Source organism: Taudactylus pleione, unplaced genomic scaffold, assembly GCF_031769625.1.
Source record: "Taudactylus pleione unplaced genomic scaffold, aTauple2 ptg000064l, whole genome shotgun sequence".
In the NCBI taxonomy this organism is placed as follows: Eukaryota; Metazoa; Chordata; class Amphibia; order Anura; family Myobatrachidae; genus Taudactylus; species Taudactylus pleione.
In genome coordinates, this window is record NW_028284466.1 from 4,026,713 (window position 1) to 4,048,972 (window position 22,260).

Genomic DNA, 22,260 nt, shown 5'->3' on the forward strand with positions numbered 1-22,260 from the left:
CTCTGCTAAAGTACCCCCCACTTCCTAAATAAAAACATGGGTTTACTTTTTTTGGTGGTCAAACATAAGTTATTGTTAGGGCTGCATACCCTCATTTAGAACATCTGCTCCCCTAATATGCAGGCAAGCTTTATAGTTGGGGAATGTAGAATTTTGACTAGCGCCGCCATGGGATGTAGTTATAATACAGACAGTGGGGATGCCAACACCTGTCAGAATCCCAGCGTTAGCATCCCAATGATAAGTTGATAGGGTTAGGCACTAGGGGGGGGGGGGGGTGTTAAGAATTAGGATATCTACAGACAGGTATCGGTATCCTAAATCCTGTCTGGATGCTGGCATTGGGATTCTGAACGCTGGGATCCCGAGCATCGGCATTCCGTACCCAACCCACTGCCATCACCGCAGCACTTGTAGCAGATGGCCAGGCAACTCTTCTTAGTTTAGAAGCGATCTAAATGTGTTTAGAGCATGAGCAGTACAAATACGAGCTTGATACAGTCCGTAAACAGGCATAAGAAGAAATCTGCATCATCTGTATTATTTCATGCATGTCTAACCTTAAAACTATTTGAAAACAGAATAGATAAATTACATATAATACTTCAGAACAATTACAAGAAAAAAAAAATATATACACAAAGACTTAAATATGCAGACATTTTTATTGTTGAATCGGCGACACTGCCTTAACAGATCTGTACAATACAAATCATACACAATACCTCCAGATACCTTACAGTAAAGGGGCAATTAACATGAGTGACAGTAACCCAGAAAATCTGTACAGTAATTGACATGAGGAAATTGCCAAAACTAGTCTAGCAATTCCTATTAATTTACAGAGGACCAAACCTCGCACAAAAATAAAAACAAACAAAAAATATATATACAAAAATATTTGCACAGTTAAATTTAAAGGACTTCCACTGCACTCTTAGTAACAGGTTACAGTGATTATTTAAAAACACACGTTACATTTTGGCACTACTAGCAGAAAAAGCTAAAGTGAATAAATGGCATTTGCATTTATAAAAGCAGCACAAAAACGCAACCATGGCACGGAATGGTTTGTGTACCTGGAAGACTATCTTGCCCACCAGATAAAACAATGAATGCAATAAGGCACAGCAGGAGTTGATTGGAGACATGCTACTGAAATGTTGGTCAAAGCCAGGTTAACCATATAAAAAGTACATTACAATCACTCTGTAAAACTCCTTGCCGAGGAAATAGCAAACAACCCAGTCGTCGATAGGCCAGAAGTATAAGGTTGCCATCTGTGCCAGGCTACCAAAGCGATCTCAAGGCCAATTTCAGCAGAGAAACATTATAAAACAGATTCACTCCCCTTACAAAGAAAATTTAACATTTTGGACTTCGCATGTGACACTACCTCATCGTTCTATGGTTAGATTTGCCAACAGATAGACAATGCAGAAAACAGCCACTCTCTTGCAGCATGCCGTAAAGGTGGCGGGTCACTATAGCAATAGGATGGAAGTTTCATACATGAAAAATGTCACTGTGTGACCTAATTGACTCATTGTGCAGCTTCTAAGCACTGGGAAGGTCTAATTAAATACATATTAAAAAAAACACAAAAAAAAAAACACATTGCAACAACTTACTTCAATTATATGAAGCTACTTGCATTTTAGATTCAAGGATTACATAAATATAAATGTAACGCAGAACACACAAACAAAAAAAAAAATTTTAAGCAAAATCCATGTCAAATAGATTTTTACACTACAGGGGACAAACTTTCTTGCATATGAAACTTCTTTTGGTTAACTATATAATGCAATTTTGTACAATTACATATAGAGAATATGCAATTATTCCCAGAACAGGAGGGAAACAAAATAAAATAATTAAAGGGGAAAATAATCCCTTTTTTATAACATTCCACTCAAATAAAGTTTTTTGTTCAAAGAATGTATCTGGTATTAAGTTTATTAATACCATTATGTATCACCCACTTCTTGGAAGCCCATCCTGGCTAGTGCACCAGTTTTAGGCTGGCCACATAAGGAAGTAGCCATCTCAACTCTATTCCTATACAAGCTGCAGAGAATGGTTTTATAATTAGTAACCTACATAGCTACACAATGTATATCTCATCAGTCAGTAACATTTCTGCAGAGTTCTAGTACAATGTAATAGCATCCAGCACCAACATGTTTATCAGCAGGAACACAGAAAACATCAAACAGATGTCATAGTGCCTGTACACAAGTGAATTTACAGAAGCTAACACAAGGACAGAGGGAAACAGATCAGCAAAGACATGTAGCCAGATTCTGCAACAGGCTGAGCGACAGTACCAAGTGACTGCAGGCAATCACTTCACTAGGAAAGCGACATCACTGAGGCATGGAGCCCACACTATGACTTACTGTCACCTCAGTGGCATCAAATGGTCCTAGTGAATTCAATTAGAGTGCAGCATCATTGATATTCACAAATATCATGAATAAGCTTTATTATATAGATCCTTCCCAATAACATAATATAATTACATGGAGAAAACAAGAAAGAAAAAAAGTTATCAACTATGGACTGTAGTTAGTGACACAGGGCTATACTGAAAATTTCAAGCAGCGCTAACATTCAGTGTAAAGCAAATACATGTTAACATAGCCCATAGTCCACTTCGCCGATTATGTTGGATAGTAGGTGTCACTAAGCCAGACTATAAAAAAAAATGTTTGACGTATTGGGAATTTCAGTCACATGTAATTTACAGACTGGATAAGGGATTGTAGGAGACATACCTTCCTTACTATCCCAATGTCTATGAGACAGTCCGAAATCCCGGGACATCAAAAGGAGGATGTTATAGGTCTGTCAGAGGGTGAACACTTCAAGTAATGTTTTAGCAATACATTTTTTTTTTATTTTTTTTTTAAATTAATCTTTCTGGAGGAAAGTGGTTTTCCTACAATAGTGAAGAAAGTTGGTGCTTTAATCAAACTCGTTTTATGTCACTGGCTACATACTAGTCCAAGTTAGAAACACTGACAGAAGTTAAAAGACAAACAGAAGGCAGATACAAGCCTTGATACAAGCTTGAAAATATCTGCCCGTCACCTACAGATATACTGTGGGCTGATCCAATATTCAAAATGGCTGCCTCAATTGTATGAAGGCAGCATGAGCACGTTAAAAAGAAGAGGCAGATTTACGAAGGCAAGCTAGGGAGCATGCAAGAGATACTGCAGAGACATTTAGGATGGGGGGAAATGGTAGCATGTTAGCCAGCCCTGTACCAAGTCACTTACCAAATAGCACATTCAGGTCACAGATTTCATGGTAAAACTTGAATTTGTGTCCACTTAATATAAACTAATGGTACGGGTGGTATATTTATTTTTCTAAGCCCCTCAAACGAAGCCACTTTAATGGCGAGCTAAATTAAATTACATTCTTAGTCTATGCTTGCAGACCACACACATATTCATCAAAAATAAATTAACACAGCAAAAATTTATATTTTGCATAAATACCTGGAACAAGCAGGCAATAGTTACACTGGTACTGTACAAACTATTCTGTACACAAAATACACAGACCCACTCCAATCATCCAGAGTCCTGTAACAGTCCTTCAGGCAGGTGGTGGGGGTGGGGGTGGGGGGGAGACGAAAAGGATTTATTTAAAAAAGGAAAAAAAAAAAAATAATAATAATAATACTACACAGGGTTAAGTAGGGAAGAGGAGCCAAAGTACTGGATGATCTTTCCACAGTCTTTAAATAGGGGAGGAAGGGAATTAGTGGCTGTATAACTGCAGTCACTTGGGCGATAGATCACCCAGGGATATGAATGAAGAGCAGGAGTTGGAACAGGTCAGAGGAGAGTCGGTGACACAGCCCTCTTTGGACGCAGAGTCAGAGGAGGAGCAGATACTGCTGCTGCTATCAAGGTCTGACGAAATGCTGCAAAACCAAACAGGTCAGAAATTTGAATAATGTACTATTAGTTATAACATTTCCAAATGATCTACAACTTACATATATTGGACGTTCTAATACGCAAGTGGCAGTGATATGTAACACAAAAGCTGGGATGTAGAAGTACACAGCCTGTATAATAGGTCATACTCAGCTTCTAATTTCTAGTTGTACAAGTAGCAATCTGGTTAGAATGGATCAAATAGGATTCTTGTGACACTGCTTAGTCTACAGCAGGGGCATCCAAAATTTGTTGGAGTGCCGTATTAAGAAAAGGACTTTGGACGGAGGGCCACAAAAAAATTTTTCACAGTTAGCCTCCCAGCAATTAGGCAACGTTATTTTTGATGAGAATCTTATTCTACGGAACGCTAAGATTAACAAAAAAAAAATCTTGAAATAAATGTATTTTGAAGGATTTTAGATTTCAAATTTGGCTTCCTGTGATAAGAGGCATAACATGCCACACAACACTGTCCCCAATTTTGTATTATGCCATGCAAAATAGTGCCCCCAATCGTAATATACCACAGAGTAATGCCCTAACTGATAATATGCCACACCGTAATACCCCCATATAGACAATGTCACATCGCAATTCCCTATTTGGTAATATACCACACCGTAATGCTCGCAGCTGGTAATATTCCACACAGAGACCTTTCACTAATATCCCTTTATATGCCAGACTGCCCCCCTCAGCCATGCCCCAGCTCACCAAGCTCCCTCAGGTCCTTATAATTTTAGCAGTCCCCTCATGTAATCTGCTAGCAAAGAGTCCCTCTAATGTCCTTATATGCCAGCTCATGTCTTTATATCCCAGTCCAGAGCCCCCACCTTTATGCCAGCCCAGAGTCCACCCCCCCCCCCCATTATGTGCCAGACCACAGTCCAGCCCCCCTCAATTAAGTGCAAACACAGATTCATCACTGCCTTTAAGTGCCAGCCCAGAGTTCCCCCTAACTGCCCTCCATCACGTGTAGTTGCTGGCCCACACAGACACTCAAAGAGCTAAGATACCTCCATAGTCCGGACAGAGATGTCCGGAGCTCCAGAGTCCGGGTCTACAGGGTGCAGGCCACATTTGTACAACAAAAGATATATGCAGCGCTCGATAAATATGGTGTATATAAAATGTAATAATATGAATCACATAAGATTAATGTTAAAATTAGCAATTTGAAAAAAAAAAAGTATATATATATATTCAAACAGCAATAAAGAAGTCGTGAAAAGGCATGCACATATTACACCCTGTAGGCACTGTTTGTGTAGCATAGATTAAAGCACCGGACATAGGTCTTTGGATGGTAAGTGTCCAGCAAAGAAAAAAAAGTGTGGTATTACCGGCTTGTAATGCAGTCTCAAGGGTGTCCTTAATTAGCGATGGTCCCACACTGAGGCTTTCATCCAACGCAAGGTTGACAAAGCTGCCTGGATGCAGTGAAACGCATAGGTGGACTCCCCCTGTTCTTCGGGCACTTGTCACTTTATAAACAAGCACCTAGCAATCTTCTAGGACATTACCTGGACTCAGGATACAGTGCAATATTTCCAGCTACCGGCAAGGTACAATTACAAGGATCCATTGTTTGCGTTGGATGGAAGCCTCAGTGTGGGACCATCGCTAATTAAGGACACCCTTGAGACTGCATTACAAGCCGGTAATACCACATCTTTTTCTTTGCTGGACACTTACCAGCCAAAGACCTTTTCAGGACTTATTTATTGCTGTTTGAATATATGTATATCATTCTTTTTGTTCAACTTGCTCATTTTTAACTTTGATCTTATGCGATTCATATTAAATTTTATATACAGCATATTTCTCGGGGGCTCAGCATATATCTTTTGATGTACTTTTTAGGAGATTGACTACCTCTGTTTTGCAGCTGCTTGGGGCAGTAACTTGCCACAGCGCCCTTCACTATATTTATTTATAGTTCTTTTTCCACTGCATGCCACATTTGGCTTGTGGGCCTTAGATTGGCCACCCCTGGTCTAGAGTATATTGGTTTTGACATAAAACTAGAGGCTGCTGACTATGTAATTCAGAGAAATGTATAAAAGGCGAAGAGGGTGTTATTTGTGCATTAAAAGTAATACAAATTCTTAATAATATTATTATTATATTATTAATGTATCTCTCTCTTACCAACTGAAATCTGACAGGTGCGTGATGTCCGGTGAAAGCATGGTAGTTGTTCCTTGAAACAATCTCTTTGGTTGACTTTCTATTTCCATTTCAACTGAAAAAGTGAAGGAGTACAAAAAATAAAAGAGGTTTACACAAAAACTGAGAAATAAGAGTATTTAGTAAGCAGCATATAGGATACAGATGTGTCCTCAGTTGTTGCTGCTGCAATCACATTAAGTAGCCCATCTAGGCGCGCCTAGTCCTGTGCGAGCACACATGCCGAGAGTCTTTTTCACAATGAGATGCGAATAAGACGCACAAGGAGACTACGCTGATTAATAGGATATAGAGCATGTGTATGTTCTGTGTGAGACTGCTGCACACAGAACATACGTTACAGTGTCAGCGGCTGTTTTCTGCAGATCATTTTAATCAGCAGGTCTGCTTGTGGGTCTTATTCGCATCACATTGCAGCTAAAGAGACGCCTGGCGCCGGCCAAGTTACATGGGAGCCAGCGGCTCTCATGCCCGCTGTGTAACGTGCCTCGTAGCGCACGGAGGATAGATGAGGAAGGTCATATCTGTAATACACATTTGCACATTTCTGTAATAAGTGAAAGCTGAACACAATACAGTAGGACACCCTGGTACCATGCAGCACTCACTCGTGTGCACTGTCAGCACTGTTTTCAGAGTTCTATGAAGCTTTGTTTCAGTGGACCTGAACATAACATGGACAGAGGGAAAGTGCCTTCAGTAAGTGAGACATGAACTAACAGCACGTGTCAATCATCCGGTACAATTGTGCTGGCACAGAGTCAGGATAGTGTAGGAGTAATATACTACCACTCAGTCTGTGCTTCATAACTGGCAGCCCTGATAACTCCTCATAGGATTTCTCTAGCATGACCTAGATACATTGATGCACCATGGAGCGGGGCACAAGAGTAACATCCGGCATGCACAAGTATAATACAGTTAGTACTGGAGGACAGCTCATATATACAAGGAACACTCAGCACAAGTAATGCCGTACCTTTTCTCTTTATGGGACCAAATGCACTCGGGCGTATACAGTTTATAGGACTCTGGCTCCTCCTGCTAAAAAAGAAAAGCAGAGTTTTATATAAATACATCAAAAAATAAATAAAACGCACAATTTCAAAATGAAAGGACTATCTAGGATTTTCAAATATAACACACACACACACACACACACACACACACACACGAAATTTAGCAGGAGATTCCCTACTTCTGTGTCATCTTGTGTAACACCGTAGGTCTGTGCAGGAGTGTATGCCAAGTTATTTATCATCATTAATTTAATTAGCACTAAACAGATTATGTACTCTGGAAAAAAATCTATGCCATTACTTAGAACAAAAAATGTCAATAGTAAATTGCATGCATAGTAGCACCTATGAAGACAGTAAATTGGATACTTTGCCCAGATTCATAACTAAATTTGAGGATGACCTGGTTACAAGTCAGAAAATATGACAGGAGAATTTATAGAAACACCTTGTCATATATTTCAAACAACTTTAAAAGAGAAAAACACAGGATACAGAATGTTCCATTTTGTCACCCATGAGAAGTGGGAAGAAAAAAAAATACTGACTGCACAGTTGTGATTATCGATTGGTTACCAATTATATTTAAATCCATCTAATAATGCAAATAGACGAATGTCATCATTCCAAACTCACGCAGTAATTATAATAACTTGGCCTCAGACAGTATCTATTGCATACACAGTGGAAGGAATCATTTCATTGGTGGAAATAATACTCTGGGGAATGCATAATGCGAGGAGATAAGACTACATGCCCATAAATATTGGCTTAGCTAATACAATGGCTGCCAAAATGGTGCCAACTACATCAATGACACAAAGTCCTAAATTTGATGTAATATGGAAAGTTATATACCCGAGAGAGTCCTGATATACAAACAGAGTTCAGTAAAATTAACACCGCTATAATAAAACTTATGGAGGGTGATAAAGATTTCTAGAAGAAGCTTTGGAGGCCCCAATCACAAAAGGGATTACAACTCCACACATAAAAAGGAAGACAAGGATCTACAAGAGGAGGCCACACAGTTATAAAGGGTATATCCATGCAAATTGTAAAGAATGAATGAACAAACTAATTAATAAACTGAGGAAAAGAGATTTCCGCAAGTAATAGACAAAAACCCCACCACACACCTTACTAAGCATGGCAAGTGAGCCCAGGCTGAATTTAGAGACATCACTGACTCTGGCGAGCAATCTGCAATACAGATTTTCTTACAGAAATGTTGAGCGTGCGCAATAGAAGTCTGAAGGCACCATAGCACAAGCCACTGGAGAAGGTATGCAGTCAGCATAGCAACATTGCCATAAAGTCAGTGTTACTGAGAGAATTAGACAAAAAAAAAAAAAATTCTTAACATGGTGACATACAACCATGTCGACACTCATGTCCACACTGTGAATGTTGGCATTGTGCAATACACCCTTTAAGAGTCCTCATGCGAATAGTGTGGGTGCCCAGGAACCCAGCCTGTGTTTGGTTACCACGCTCGCCTCTGCATAAAAAGGAAAGATATTGTGGAGATATCCTTTAAATCCAACCCCACCAAACGACTATTCCTCAGAAGGGAAAGAACTTCTTATTAACAAAATCCACATCTCCCTGTACTGTTTCACAAATATATTATACTTACGTCGTAAAGCGCCGTGTAGGGCTTGGAATAGGACTCGGAGGCAAGCCATTACTACTCACAAACATCTGTAGAGATGGTGAAAAGCACTGCTGTGGGTGACAAGGAGAGACAAAGATATAAGAATATATGTGCTGTGTAAACATTGTCACATATGGTAGTCACATTTCCCATCTACTCAAATATCTCCTTAGATTAACCACATCCCTGAAGAAGTTTTGAACCCAACGCGTTTCGTATGATATCCTGCCATCGCCAAAATTGGAAGTTTTACCACAACTGGAGCACTCAGTGCTGTTGTGACGTATGCTCCATCTCGTCCTCTTTGGTGAATTATATTTGATGAACATTTGTTATTAATAGGTTGCATACAATTGGATTTTTTTTTTTTTTTAAACGATTTGATTTAAATAGGATTTTTAATTAAAAAAAAAAAAATGTAAATAAATGTTTAAACATTTAAAAAGTTTACTTAAAAAAAAATTTTTTTTTTATTTCCCCCAAAAAAACACCAATATCTGAAAAAAAAAAAAAAAATCAAATAAATCAGTTATTTGCTTTTTTAAAAAAATTCTAATTTTATGCAACCCGTCACATATACAGGTTTTTAATCCCATTTTACGATTAAAAATTTTTAAAAAATACTACACTATGTTCTTTCGTGGTGTTTTTGGTGCTCAAATTTGTTGCAGATCTGGTGCAACTGCTTAAACTGTTGGGAGTTTGTTTTTAGGTCATTGCTGTGATATATCAGTTAAGCCTGTTTTAATTATTCTAAAAGTAAGCACAATGTAGAAGAGCTGCTATATTATACAATATGAGCACCCTCCTGCTTTTTTTTTTTTGTTGTTGTTGCGATTTCTAGATCCAGTGCTGATAAGGATCCTCCAGGAAGAGCTACTGCCATTTGTACTTATACACTGCGATGATTATTATTATTATTATGTTTATTAGTGCACCAAGGGTTCAGTTTGTTTAACTCCTTACAAATGTCCTATGAAACAGGCTTGTTTCTTTGTAGTTCTGATGCATGAAAATGAATCGGAACGCAGTAATACGCCACCATTTAGCCTGCAGCCTGGAAGCCATGACACCTGCCTCATGATTACATACACAACAGTGTGTCAAGATTAACTCAGCTAAATATCACATGGCATCATAAGGCTGCCAATCACTATCCTGCATTGCAAAATATATATCTGCAAAGACTATAGAGATACTCAAATATACCGCTTACCTTCCCTATGCCTCTGGTAGGTGAGGGAGCTGGCGACACCGGGGCAAAATCAATGCGTTTTGGCGAAGACGATTTTTCCAATTTGTCAAAATCATTATCACTCTGTAAAATAAAAAGACAATGAAAAAGGGCAGGGGCTCTAGTCTATTATATTATATATGAGCATTTTCAGTGATATGCAGAGCAATAGAGCTCATGGGTGCACAGAAAATGAGCATTGCTGTTTTATAGTAAATCAGAAGATTATACACAGCAGCACATTGCAAATGCATGTCACCCAGAATTATCAATCAGATTCCCCCAGATAGTATCTTCACTTTTACAAAGGACATTCAAGTGAAACATAACTGACTTTTGAACATAGTTTCAGGAAATCAAGAGCTTTCAAAAGTTACATTTTATGACGAAGACCAAGATCTACTGTGATACAGTCACTAGATCACATGGTGAAGAATAAATGGTGAATGTAAAGTAAAGCTGGCCACACTGACAGTCAGGCAGAATATTGCAGGATTTGACCACAGACATGTACAGTGATATCTGAGATGACATTGAGTGCTATGGCTGAATGCCCGTATCTGACGGAGAAACATCATCCATTATCCACCAACGTATACTGAGGTATATTTATTAAGTGGCGGCTTTTCAAACCCACCACTTCACAGTGGTTCTGGTAGCGGGAGATTAGAGGCAATACCCTTTAAAATCCTGTGGCCACCTCTGCTCATGTGAATAGCAATTTGCAGTCAATTATGTCACTACAACAGGCCATCCAAACCTAGTGTATATGGGAACCTAAAGTTATGTGAATATATCCTAGGGCAGGCCTTGCCCATCTGTAGCTCTCCAGCTCTTGCGAAAACTACAAATCCCAGCATGCTTTACCAACTGATCGGTGGGAGGGTATGCTGGGACTTGTAGTTACACAGACGCTGGAGCACCACAGGTTGTCCAGCCCTGCTCTAAGGAATATATAAATGATGCACAAAATCTTTAGCTGTGCCTATATCATATTCATCCCCACAAGGTCTGCCAGTGAGTTTCAGAATCAAGCTAAAACAGTGACTACACGTAAACCAACAGGCAAATTAGTATAATAGCTAGTCAATACTGGCAATGTGTATATGGAAAACAAAAATATATATTTTTTTTTTACATGTTCAAAATGATCTTAATCTTACCAGGCTAAAGTTCTCTTCCCAGGAGAGGCTCATCTGCATAGCAGTCTGGATCTCTCTAAACAAATCATAGAAAACAAGTATTTACATTAAATAGAAATAATACTAAACACCTCAATGATCCAAAAGAGATACATCAAGTTTTTTTTACAACCTTGAAGGAGAACTTGGACTAATTGCACGAGGGAATCAGACATTTTACCATTCCATGGATCTTACAGCTCCCATAGAGATGTAAAATTAACTTTAGTGTTTTTAAGGTTAAAAGTTCTAAAAGACACTCACCGCTCACGTGCAGTTTCACGATTCATCAAGTCCACTCCTTCCTCCTGTATAAACATAAACAAGGGTGAAGAGGTTACAAAGCATTGTCATGTAAACCATCAGTATCAGGCTAACATAGCTGAAACCAAGCCCTTCAGAGATAGATTTACATGACATACAAGCAAGAGACTCAAAATGCAAATATGCAGATGATTTCTCTCACATACTGCCGTTATAAATACAAACAACACACAATGAGATATTCTCTCTCCTTCCCTTGTGGGAATGAAAAACACCAATAAAAAAACTGAATGCAAGTAAACAGAAATAAACTGCTTTTCTATTATATACAAAAATCTAAAGTGCCAGGGGCAATGTTTTTTTTATATTACACTACTCCTTCATTGCATAAATATGCCACATGCAAAGACAATACAGCAGAAGGCCTGAGCTTATACATTTGGGCAAATAAAAAAAGGGGCAGTCACCAATAAAAAATAAAAAAAAAATGTTATAGATTTTTTTTTCAATTATCATTTTGCAATTCAATCACATTCGGGTAATTTATCATTACAGGTGAATGTAGGTGTGTTTTTTTATTTTAAATGTGCACTTTTGTACCTTAAATCTGAGAACATAATTTCAAATTACATATTTGGTTTCAGTAAAGAGATTACTACTGCACGTTGACAGCTTTATCTCTAAAATATTATATCTTCATAGAGTATTCTTCAAAGATCCTAAGGATTTGAAAACTATATATGCAACAAATATTAAACTTGTCATTCTAGAATCATTATTAGGATTCAAACAAATATAAATTTTGTAGGTCATTCTAGACAATTAGATCTAAACCGTATTTTGCTCCCTTCCCAGAATTCTTATTCCTACCCTTTTCAGTTGATACAGTCTGCTGCTTGGAATCCTGATAGGAGAGGATGAAGGTATCTGTGGGAGGAGGACAGACATTAGCAACTATAATTATCCAACAACAACAGTATGATTTTACCCCATACACTAAATAATACAATCTGGGGAGAGACATCATTGCTTATAATACCCATACATCTAGAAACATCTGAGTTTGCAGGTCCAAAAAATGTGAAAGCCCAATCAAGATCTCCTATGGATCACTAAGTTGTGGTGAAAATAGTTGCAGGAACATGACAGAGATTATAAGCCAACCGCACTAACTGGACCTTGTGACCGCTGAGCCTAAACGCCAAGTAACTATATTTCAGTTTGGCATCCTGTGTGAATAATATTGGATGGAGAGTCGAAAACAGAATGATCCCAGCAATGTGCAGATTTGAGCATTGGTTAAAACCAATGTAGGATTACCATTGTAGCCAAATTTTATATAAGGCAATTTAAACCTGTACATACATTTAGTGTATGTGGGTGTTACAGAGAGCTTATCCAAATTGAAGATATTTTAAAAGTTGGATCATTTATATTTTATTATGTATTAATTAGAAAACCTTGGTATTTCTCTCTGTCCTTAGACTAGTTTCTTTATAGATGCATACACCTCTTGGCTTCTGCAGCTGAACATGTTCCCGTTTTTATCAAAACACATGATCTAAACCAGTGTTTCTCAAACCAGGTCCTCAAGGAACCCTAAGGGTGGGTACACACCTAAACAACCGGCAATCGTGCCGATGTTCAGGGCGATTTGTCTTCACCCTGGACATCGCATGATTGCCGGTACACACTTAAAAGATGAAATGAAAGACGGAACGATCACTGTTCCGTCCTTCATTAACTTGTACTGGCTCACATGTGATATTGTGTGATTGTGCAGCACAGCCAATCGCACGATATCGCGGGAACGTGCAACTTGGGCATACACACTGCACAATATGCCCAATTTGGCTAAATCGGGCAAACATCGTACAGGTGTGTATGCACCATAACAGTGCATGTTTTCCAGATCATCTAGGTGGAGCACAGGTGTGTTAATTGACTAACACCATAGATCTAAAGCTACTGTAATTAATATGAGTTTCTTAATTAAAAATATAATTGAATGACACCAGAGGAATATGAAAGAAAGACTGTGCACTGAACAATTGTGGTGTAATTCCCAATGACCAATAACATTCTGATTGCTATGAGCAACACCACCTTTTTCTAGTGAGTACATTGTTCCAGTAGTGTGTACATTGTTTAGGTTATATTACCAGACTTTGCCGATGAACTACAGTAGTACTGTTCCTGCGTGCTCGGGCTCCATATGGCTGAAACACTTGTGCATGATCACTAAGATAAAGACAGTTATAAGAAGTTATATTAACGTACACTTTAATATCTTAATTCAACCCCTTAGTATTCTGCGACAACCATTTTAATGTTTAAGGGCACAACAGAGAGCCTATATTTACACTAGAGGGGCATGGTTGTAGCGCGCATGTAGACATGACTGTATACAAGTTGCAATGAAAGGTCATTAGAAATAGCCTTGAAGCAATTTCAATATGTGAACTAGATGACAACAAAAAAGTTTGTGAACATTGTCAGTTCTCTTTGCATTATGAGGGAGGTAGACCAATAGATTTCCATACTAGTTTGTGCCATCTCCAATATGCCTAGAATACGTTAAAATATATATTTAAGTACATCTGCCCATTCCTTTTGCAGAAAAAAAACATTTGAAAAATATCTAAAAAAATAAATAATAATATATATATATATACACACACAAACACTGGTGTCTAATGGAAGTAGTGGAGGCACATTCAAATAAGCAAATTGTTGTTATTGAAAGAGCAACTTTCCCCATCCAGTCTACCTGACAGCATATATTATTGCACACAGCAGGGTGGAGGGTGTGTGCACGGTGCAGTTATCCTTCTGCCATGGAGCACAATACACCCACTTCTGTTGCACCCAGAGGGAGCCTGCCAGGAGTTACAGAAGATAGTAGATGCACATGTATGTTGCACATCTGCCCCCACACATGAGCACAGCCCACCATGTTCTGCAGCAGGGATCCCCCTCCCATCCTGCACCCCCAGCAGTCTCCCCTCTCACCTCAGCCCGTTTATATGGGGGGCGCTGTTGGACCTCCTTAGGCTCCCATCCCCCGGGACCTCCACGTCCAGCTCCATCTTCTCCTGAGCCATGGTCGGTGCTAACGCTGCGCCCCCGGAGATGTGCGGGCTCCTCAGCCCTCAATGGCTCATCCCTGCCTCAGGCCTGGCTACAGCAGACGGACGCTCCGCTCTGCTTTCACGGCTCCATGGCTGTATGAAGGAAGACGGTGTGTCCTCTCCGTGACCGCCCCCTGCCGCCCCGCTCGTTGTGTATGAGGCCGCGGCGGCCCCGGGACAGCTCAGGCCCAGTACACACAGTGTAGCCCTGCAGAGACCCAGCTACTAGCACGCATGCGCAGTCAGAAGCCACTGTGTGTGAGCTCCGGGGAAATATATGGAATACACTGTGTCTGCAGATAAGCGCGACACCTCCCAGTGCCAACACACAGGCACATTAGCATCCCAATATAACTACAAATAACAAATCATGGGATTCATGCAGGAGGTAACCTCAGACAGTCACACACCCTTCACTTTATTATTATAATTATATAGAATGCAATTCTGTTACACATCACAATGTGTCTGCAAGACAAATAGACTTTTGTATTCTTGTGTTCACTCCACTACTAACTATGTATATATATATATATATATATATATATATATATATATATATATATATATATATATATATATATATATGTGGTATGTATATATGTATATATACATATATACATACCACATCAGATATCTCTAAATATACTACACAAAAGGCCTCCACACACGGTATGATTTTTTAAAAACGATATGGCCGTTTTCGACCGATTGGAACGACATATTGTTTAAAAAGTTCCGTGTGTGAACATGATACTGATGCCGATGCGTGCTCCCGCTGATCTTTTGAACGTGCAGAAAGATCTCGACCTGTCTCTCACGATTTGGCACACATCGTTCCATGTGTGCACACGATGAACGATGTCATGAATGATGAACGATTTGCCGTCACTTTTCCTGGCCACTCCCCTCCACCGTTTTGTGCCAGCCAACGGGAGGACAGAAGATGCATTGTGAGGTTGTTTGCTGCCAAACGATATATCGTTAACGATGACCCATCTATATCGTTTGATCGTTTGTACAAACGTTCCATGTGTATGCACAATATCGTTTGCCCGGGAGTGTTCAGGAGTTCAAAGGAAATCGCTAACGAGATCAGATCGTTACCTACATCGTTCCTTGTGTACCCATCTTAAGGCCCCCATTTATTAATGATCGCAATTGCAATGCGATCTGGGTGTGAGCCTGGCATCAGCTATCACCTTAATTCCAAAACCAGCAGCAGAAGCAATCCCCCATCTTGCCCGGTGCTCTTCTCTTCTTACTTGTGACATCTGTAGCACAGCACAGCCTGGCTCCGACACATCTGAGCCACTGGAAGAGCCCAGCACTGCCTGGGCCAGAACAGCACTGCGGAGAACACTTAACCACCATTTAGCTAACATCGAAATCCTGGGATTAAAATCCCAGAGTCTTTGAGGCTAAATCCCAGGATCCCTAGGATCGAGATCCCAGGATTGGCTTCCCTAACTACAATTCCCAGCAAACCTTGTACGCTCCAGGCTGTCACTGTGTAGCTCCTGCTGGTGACATCCCTGAAATACTACTGTTTAACCCCGGCACCAGGTATGTGCTATGGCGGTTTACTTTACCTGCCCCTGAGGGGACAACCTTCAGCGATTTAGGGGTGCCAAAATGATGCCTTGCCCCCTGACCACCTAACGTTTAAACATTTAGATGCCCATATATATATTATGGATTAAAGGACTTTTAACTTTGGAAACATCAGTCTCGTGAGTGCCTCCATTTGTGTGTGTGTGTATGTATATATATATATGCAGCTACGGTGCAGCACTCCCTTACGAAAAACCACACAGACCACCAGGGAAATAAAGGAACGTTTCAGTACTTTAAGTACTATCTTCAGATAATACTTAAAGTACTGAAACGTTCCTTTATTTCCCTGGTGGTCTGTGCGGTTTTTCATAAGGGAGTGCTGCACCGTAGCTGCATATTCAATCCTTTTTGTGCGGGCACCCCTGCAGGATATGTATCGTTTTTTGGAGTGCTGGACCTCTTGAACCGTGTATATGTATGTATGTATGTGTATATATATATATATATATATATATATATAGGAGATCTAAGAAATGCCTGGTATGGCAAAACAACAGACGGCACTGCGGTATACTCGTTAGTGATTTACTTCGACATTTCGAGGCACTGATGCCTCGTCCTCAGGAAGATATACAATACAGAATGATAACAAAAACTTACCTTATATCCCCACCGAGAGAGTGACAAAAAAGCTTCAGCAGCCGGAGCGGGTGCACGCGACCGGGGAAACTGTCGCGCCTGCATGACGTCATCCTCATGTTCCCCGGCGGTTGTCATAGGAACCATACACGCTACCCCGATCTCTGACTGCCTGACAGTGTGCCAATTTCAATAAACAGAAAAAAAGAAAAAGTGAGTGAATGAATAAAAGAGATGACAATAAAGATATGTGCATAACATCAGAACATATAAATAGATTCAGAACATGTAATATGGCATATTTATCAATGTAACTTCATCAAAACCATCACCTCCACCCCACTGCCTACAACAGCACCAAACCATTATCTCGGTATTATGACTGCTGACATTGGCCCTCATTCAGAGCCGTACGCTCTGAGCAGAGCGCACGCTCTGAATGAGGGCCGCCCTCCATAATTCTGGAGCCTATACGAGCGAATACACAGCCTATACGAGCGTGCAGTTTGATGGCCGCGATGGTCTTGACCATCGCGACCATCGAAACTGCGAGCCGGAGCCTGCGGTTGAGGTTTTCAACCGCAAGGCCCGGAGTGATTTTGGCTCTATCAGAGCCAAAATCACTCCCACTGACATCACTAGTGATGTCAGTGGGCCGGCTTCTGACGGTAGGCGTTCCCCTGGGAACGCCCCCGTCAGGGAGGCACGCCCCCGGCATGCCCACCAAAGGGGGCGTGCTGTCAATCAACATCGACAGCACGCCCCCTTTGATCAGACACAACGAGCGAAGGACTTTCCTTCGCTCGTCGCGTCTGGCGCATGCGCACGACGGAGCTCCCTCCGTCGTGCGCATGCTCAGTGCAGACCATCGACCCACTTGTGAGTGGACAGCCGCTTGCGAGTGGGTCTGAATCAGGGCCCTTGTCCATATCCTGCGACAGGCTGATGTATGCGTTCATGCGTCTGCACATGCGCATTGTTTTTTCTCCCAGCAGAGACTCAGAAAATCCTGGAAGGCCTATGCTGGGTCTCCATTTCCAGGAATGAGGATCATACCCCTAACACACTATCTATAGATGGCATCAGTGGTACAGTGACAAACAGCGGTAAGGTAAGCTTACTGCTGTTTGTTAAATACTGAATGGAGGGGGATACAGTAAGTAGCATGCCGGCGGCCTCGATGTTGGCGCTGATATTACTGGCGCCGGAATCCTGACACCTCTCACAATACCGATGCCGGCATCTGGACCGCTGGGATACAGAATGTAAGTAGCGGGGCGGGGGGGAGGGTTAAGTTTAGGAGTAGGCACTAGGGGGAGGGTTCGGGGAGGGGCAGCTTAGGTTCAGGTACTAGGGGGGGAGGTTAGGGTTATGCACCAAAGAGGGAGGGTTAGCATACCAAACAACAAGTATCAGTATGCTAGCCCTGTTGGAATACCGGTGTCGGGATTCTGACAGCTGGGATCCAGACTGCTGGCATCCTGTACCCATCCCCGAATGGAGGATATAACCTCTTTACTGAGTGCCAAAGGTGTTTAGTCTATTTGATAAATTGATATTTTATAGTAGTATCCATGCCCTCAGGGCTAAAGAGATTTTCATCAGGTTCTGGTGGCGTGACACTCTCTTGTCATGTACCTATTATGTGCACAACTGCAAAGCATTGGCACATGCCCAGGGGAGCTTGGTAGTGGCATTGCGGTGGGCACAGTTATGCCTCCCTTGCAATCCCATGCCCCTACAGAGGCCCAGGCCTAAGTAAACAGTACCCATCGGCATCCCTGCATACTCTTTACAAGTGTTCAGACACTTATTCATTTCTGAAATAACTCCACCGATTCCTTCCTGTTCCTGGAACTAGTTATAAGAATTAAAAATTATACAAAAAAAAAGTCCAGAATTGAAAAGTCCAATGAAACCAAATGAACATGACAGAGGAATAGGCTCCTATAATCAACTTACCTTATTTGACAATTTATTTAAATATACTGTAACTGATTACTGTAGCCATGTCACAAGTGAAATTTAAAGAAGTCTAAATAGTTGTTGCTATATGTGGTATTGGCCAAATAAAGGACAAATAGTTTATTTGACAAAGAACATAGGGGTTATATTTACCAAGATGTGGTATTTGAAAGGCCGCACTGTCGGTGACGATTTCAATATTATTCCAGTGTCATATACCGTGGTTGAACTGTAGCCAAAACCACGATACATTTCCTCATTTATGGCATTGGGCAAGGCAGTTCTTTGAGTGTACTGTATATATGTGACGCAGTTGGCCAGCTTAACAAATGATTGCAATATTTTGGAAAAAACACTCCCTGAATTTAAATGAAATCCGGTTTGGAGTGCATTTATGTGAGTGCAGAGCATGTATGATTTTTTATTTATGTAAATGGTGTGGTCACATACCTCAGGCACCACAGATTGTTTAGTGCTATGGATTAACCATCTAACTTACGTGGTCATATGGTATTTGAATGCAGCCAGCTGTACATCAGCTGACAAGGTGCGACCGCACTGCCCCGCTGTTTTTTTGACGAGGAAATTTGTACTACACATGCGCAGAACTAATCTCCTCTGACTCCACGGACTCTTCTGCGTACCTGGCAATCTCTGACTGGTTTTGCCAGAAAATCATCAGTTAAGTGGCTAAAGCCTGTTGTTTATAATACAATTTTGTGGGCACACTTTCTCTTGCACCCCATTTTCCTATATGTAAGCCAGTGGCGTAACTAGGGTATTTGGAGCCCAGGGCAAATAGAAAAATGGAGCCCCCCCCCATGTGTGCGCGCGGCAAAAATGGGCGTGGCCAAAAGGGGCATGGCCACTTAAAAATGGGGCGTGTCAACATGACACACACCCCTTTCTCGTCACTCTGAACATTCCATTCCATATGCACCTTAACGCAGTGAACCTTATACAGTCCCCCCTATGCATTGCCCCCTGGAGTGATCCCCCTTTTGCATGCCCCCAGTGGTGCCCCTTATACAGTACCCCCAGTAGTGGCTCCCCTTATGCAGCGCCCCATTAGTTTCCCTTATAAAGTGCCCCCAGTAGTGGTCCCCCTTATGCAGGCCCCCAGTAGTGCCCCTTATACAAAGCCCCCAGTAGTGGTTCCCATTATGCAGCCCACCATTAGTTCCCCTTATACAGTGCCCCCAATTGTGGGCCCCCTTATACAGTGCCCTCAGTAGTGGTCCACCTTATGCAGGCCCCCAGTAGTGCCTCTTTATACAGTGCCCCCAGTAGTAGTCCGCCTTATGCAGACCCCCAGTAGTGATCCCCCCTATCCAGTGCCCCTTATACATTGCCCCCAGTAGTGGTCCGCCTTATGCAGGCCCCCAGTAGTGATCCCCCCTATCCACTGCCCCTTATACATTGCCCCCAGTAGTGGTCCTACCTATTCAGTGCCCATAGTAATGGTCCCGCCAGTGCAGTGCCCTTTATATAGTGCCCCTAGTAGTAGTCCCCCTATGCAGTGTCCCCAGTAGTGGTCCCCCGATGCAGTGCTACAGTAGTAGTCCCCCCAGTAGTGCCCCCAGTAGAGGTCCCCCCCAGTAGTGCCCCCCAGTAGTAGTCCCCCCCAATGCAGTGCCCCTAGTAGTAGTTCCCCCCCCAGTAGAGGTCCCCCTCCCCCGATGCAGTGCCCCCAATAGTGCAGACAAAGACACACAAGTTAAAAAATAAGAAAGAAAAAATACTTACCTGAATCCCCGCCCCAGGTTCTGCTCCCGCCGCCGTTCACACCTCAATTCTCCCAGGCTAACGTGCTCTGCATTATGGGAGAGACGTCATGACGTCTCTCCCATCACCCACTGCAGGAGCCAGAAGGTGGAGCTCATGAGTGAGCTCCAGCCCGGCTCTTGCAGTGGGCGCAGCAGCAGCAGCCAATGGGAGTCTGTCTGACTCTCATTGGCTGCTGAAACACACACATCACCGTGTGTGTAAATGTGTAGTGCGACCGCACTCAGGCCCTGATTCAGAGCCGGACGCTCGCTCTGAATCAGGGCGTCTTTTTTTTAAATTGGAGCCGGCCTCCTGGCCGCTCGCTAAGCTGTGGGTAACCACCCACAGCTTTTACAAGCAGCCAGGTGATGGTCTCGACCATCGGGCTTGCGACGAGACCCTTGTGGTAGGGTCTCGTCTGCCACAAGCCCCAGTGAGTTTCCGGCTCTAACAGAGCCGGAAGCTCACCACTGACATCACTCGTGATGTCAGTGGGGCCGCCCCCAAATGGCAGGCGTTCCTTTGGGAACGCCTCCGTTTGCACAGCCACCCCCCCTCCCCGCCTACAAAATGGGGCGAGCTGTCAATCAATATCGACAGCCGCCCCGTCTTGTAGTGAGCCCAGGAGTGACGGAGCTGTGCATGCGCAGTGGGGGACCATCGACCCGCTTGCGAGCGCTGTGCGCTCACGAGCAGGTCTGAAACAGGCCCTCAGTGCTATACATATATCTATATATATGTAGACACGCACACACACACACACACACACACACACACACACACACATATATATATATATATATATATATATATATAAAACACATGTCTAGAGATATGTACATTTGATATAAATATGATATATTATATATGTAATATATACCATATATAAAGGCAACCAACTCACAGGTCAGATGAATATAGGAATAAGTGCCGACTGACAGTGCGGCAGTCAGTGGCGCGCTCGGGCTCTTCTCTTCACAGTGCAGTCTCCCTTACTCACTCACTCTGAGTATCTGCCCTACGGTCACCACTCACCTGCCTTTCTGCAATCTCTCCCGTCTCTGTCCGCCACCCGGAGGCTGGCACTGGTGTCTGAGTGCTGGTGATGGGAGAGAGCCTCGCGAGATCATCAGCTCCGCAGCGGTGCGGCTGCACTCCTGCAAGTGTGACAGAGATCCCTCACTCCCCCATCCGCCCGAACTGCCACCCTCGGCTGTTTAGTAAGGGTTACTTTAACAAAAATAAATAATAGATTTAAAAACAAAATGTGGTGTGCTGTGGCGGCCCGGGCCCCCTGCCATGCCCGGGCCCGGGTAATCTGTACCCGCTCCCCCCCCTCCCGGCACCCCTGCCTGTGCGGTCTGCACTACACTGGCTAACTAGGACGGGCCGGTACCGAGCCCCGGCGGCCCTGCCCTAGTTACGCCACCGCATGAAAAAAGCATAGTTTGTATATAAGCCCTGCGTGATACCTGATGACAAAGGATGCAGAGCAGCTCTCATGTGTGAGAGTGTAGGGACTGGCCAGAAGGGAAGACTGTGACAGAGTTGGGCAGCTTGACAAATTATTGAAATATTTTGGAACAAACATTACCTGAATTGAAATGAAATACAGTTTGGAGTGTAATTAGGTGAGTGCAGAGCATGTATGTTTTTTCTTTTATTTAAATGGTGTGGTCACATACCACACCATT

The 22,260-nt window shown here is 42.2% G+C and overlaps 1 protein-coding gene and 1 non-coding gene across 2 annotated transcripts; both read right to left on the reverse strand.

Moving 5' to 3' along the window:
- Nucleotides 1–646: 646 nt before the first annotated feature.
- LOC148534743 (P2R1A-PPP2R2A-interacting phosphatase regulator 1-like) lies at nt 647–14,866 on the reverse strand. The gene is made up of 10 exons (XM_088465845.1): nt 14,520–14,866; nt 13,670–13,748; nt 12,378–12,434; nt 11,508–11,551; nt 11,226–11,280; nt 10,045–10,146; nt 8,811–8,899; nt 7,132–7,196; nt 6,114–6,207; nt 647–3,943 (listed from the first exon to the last, which is right to left on the reverse strand). The coding sequence occupies exons 1-10, from the start codon at nt 14,609–14,611 to the stop codon at nt 3,799–3,801; spliced, it is 822 nt and encodes a 273-aa protein (XP_088321971.1). The 5' UTR covers nt 14,612–14,866; the 3' UTR covers nt 647–3,798.
- On the reverse strand, nt 6,920–7,060 carry LOC148534744 (small nucleolar RNA U109). Its single transcript, XR_015876933.1, has one exon. It is a non-coding gene; the product is annotated as a small nucleolar RNA U109 (small nucleolar RNA).
- Nucleotides 14,867–22,260: the final 7,394 nt, after the last annotated feature.

What these genes read in the sequence shown, in the direction of transcription:
- LOC148534743 (XM_088465845.1), bottom strand. Translation starts at nt 14,611, where the DNA reads ATGGCTCAGGAGAAGATGGAGCTGGACGTGGAGGTCCCGGGGGATGGG. An exon ending in CCTACACGGCGCTTTACGAC is followed by an intron (nt 7,197 to 8,810) that starts GTAAGTATAATA and finishes TTTCTTTTTTAG; the next exon opens with CAGGAGGAGCCAGAGTCCTA. An exon ending in CACCTGTCAGATTTCAGTTG is followed by an intron (nt 3,944 to 6,113) that starts GTAAGAGAGAGA and finishes TTGGTTTTGCAG; the next exon opens with CATTTCGTCAGACCTTGATA.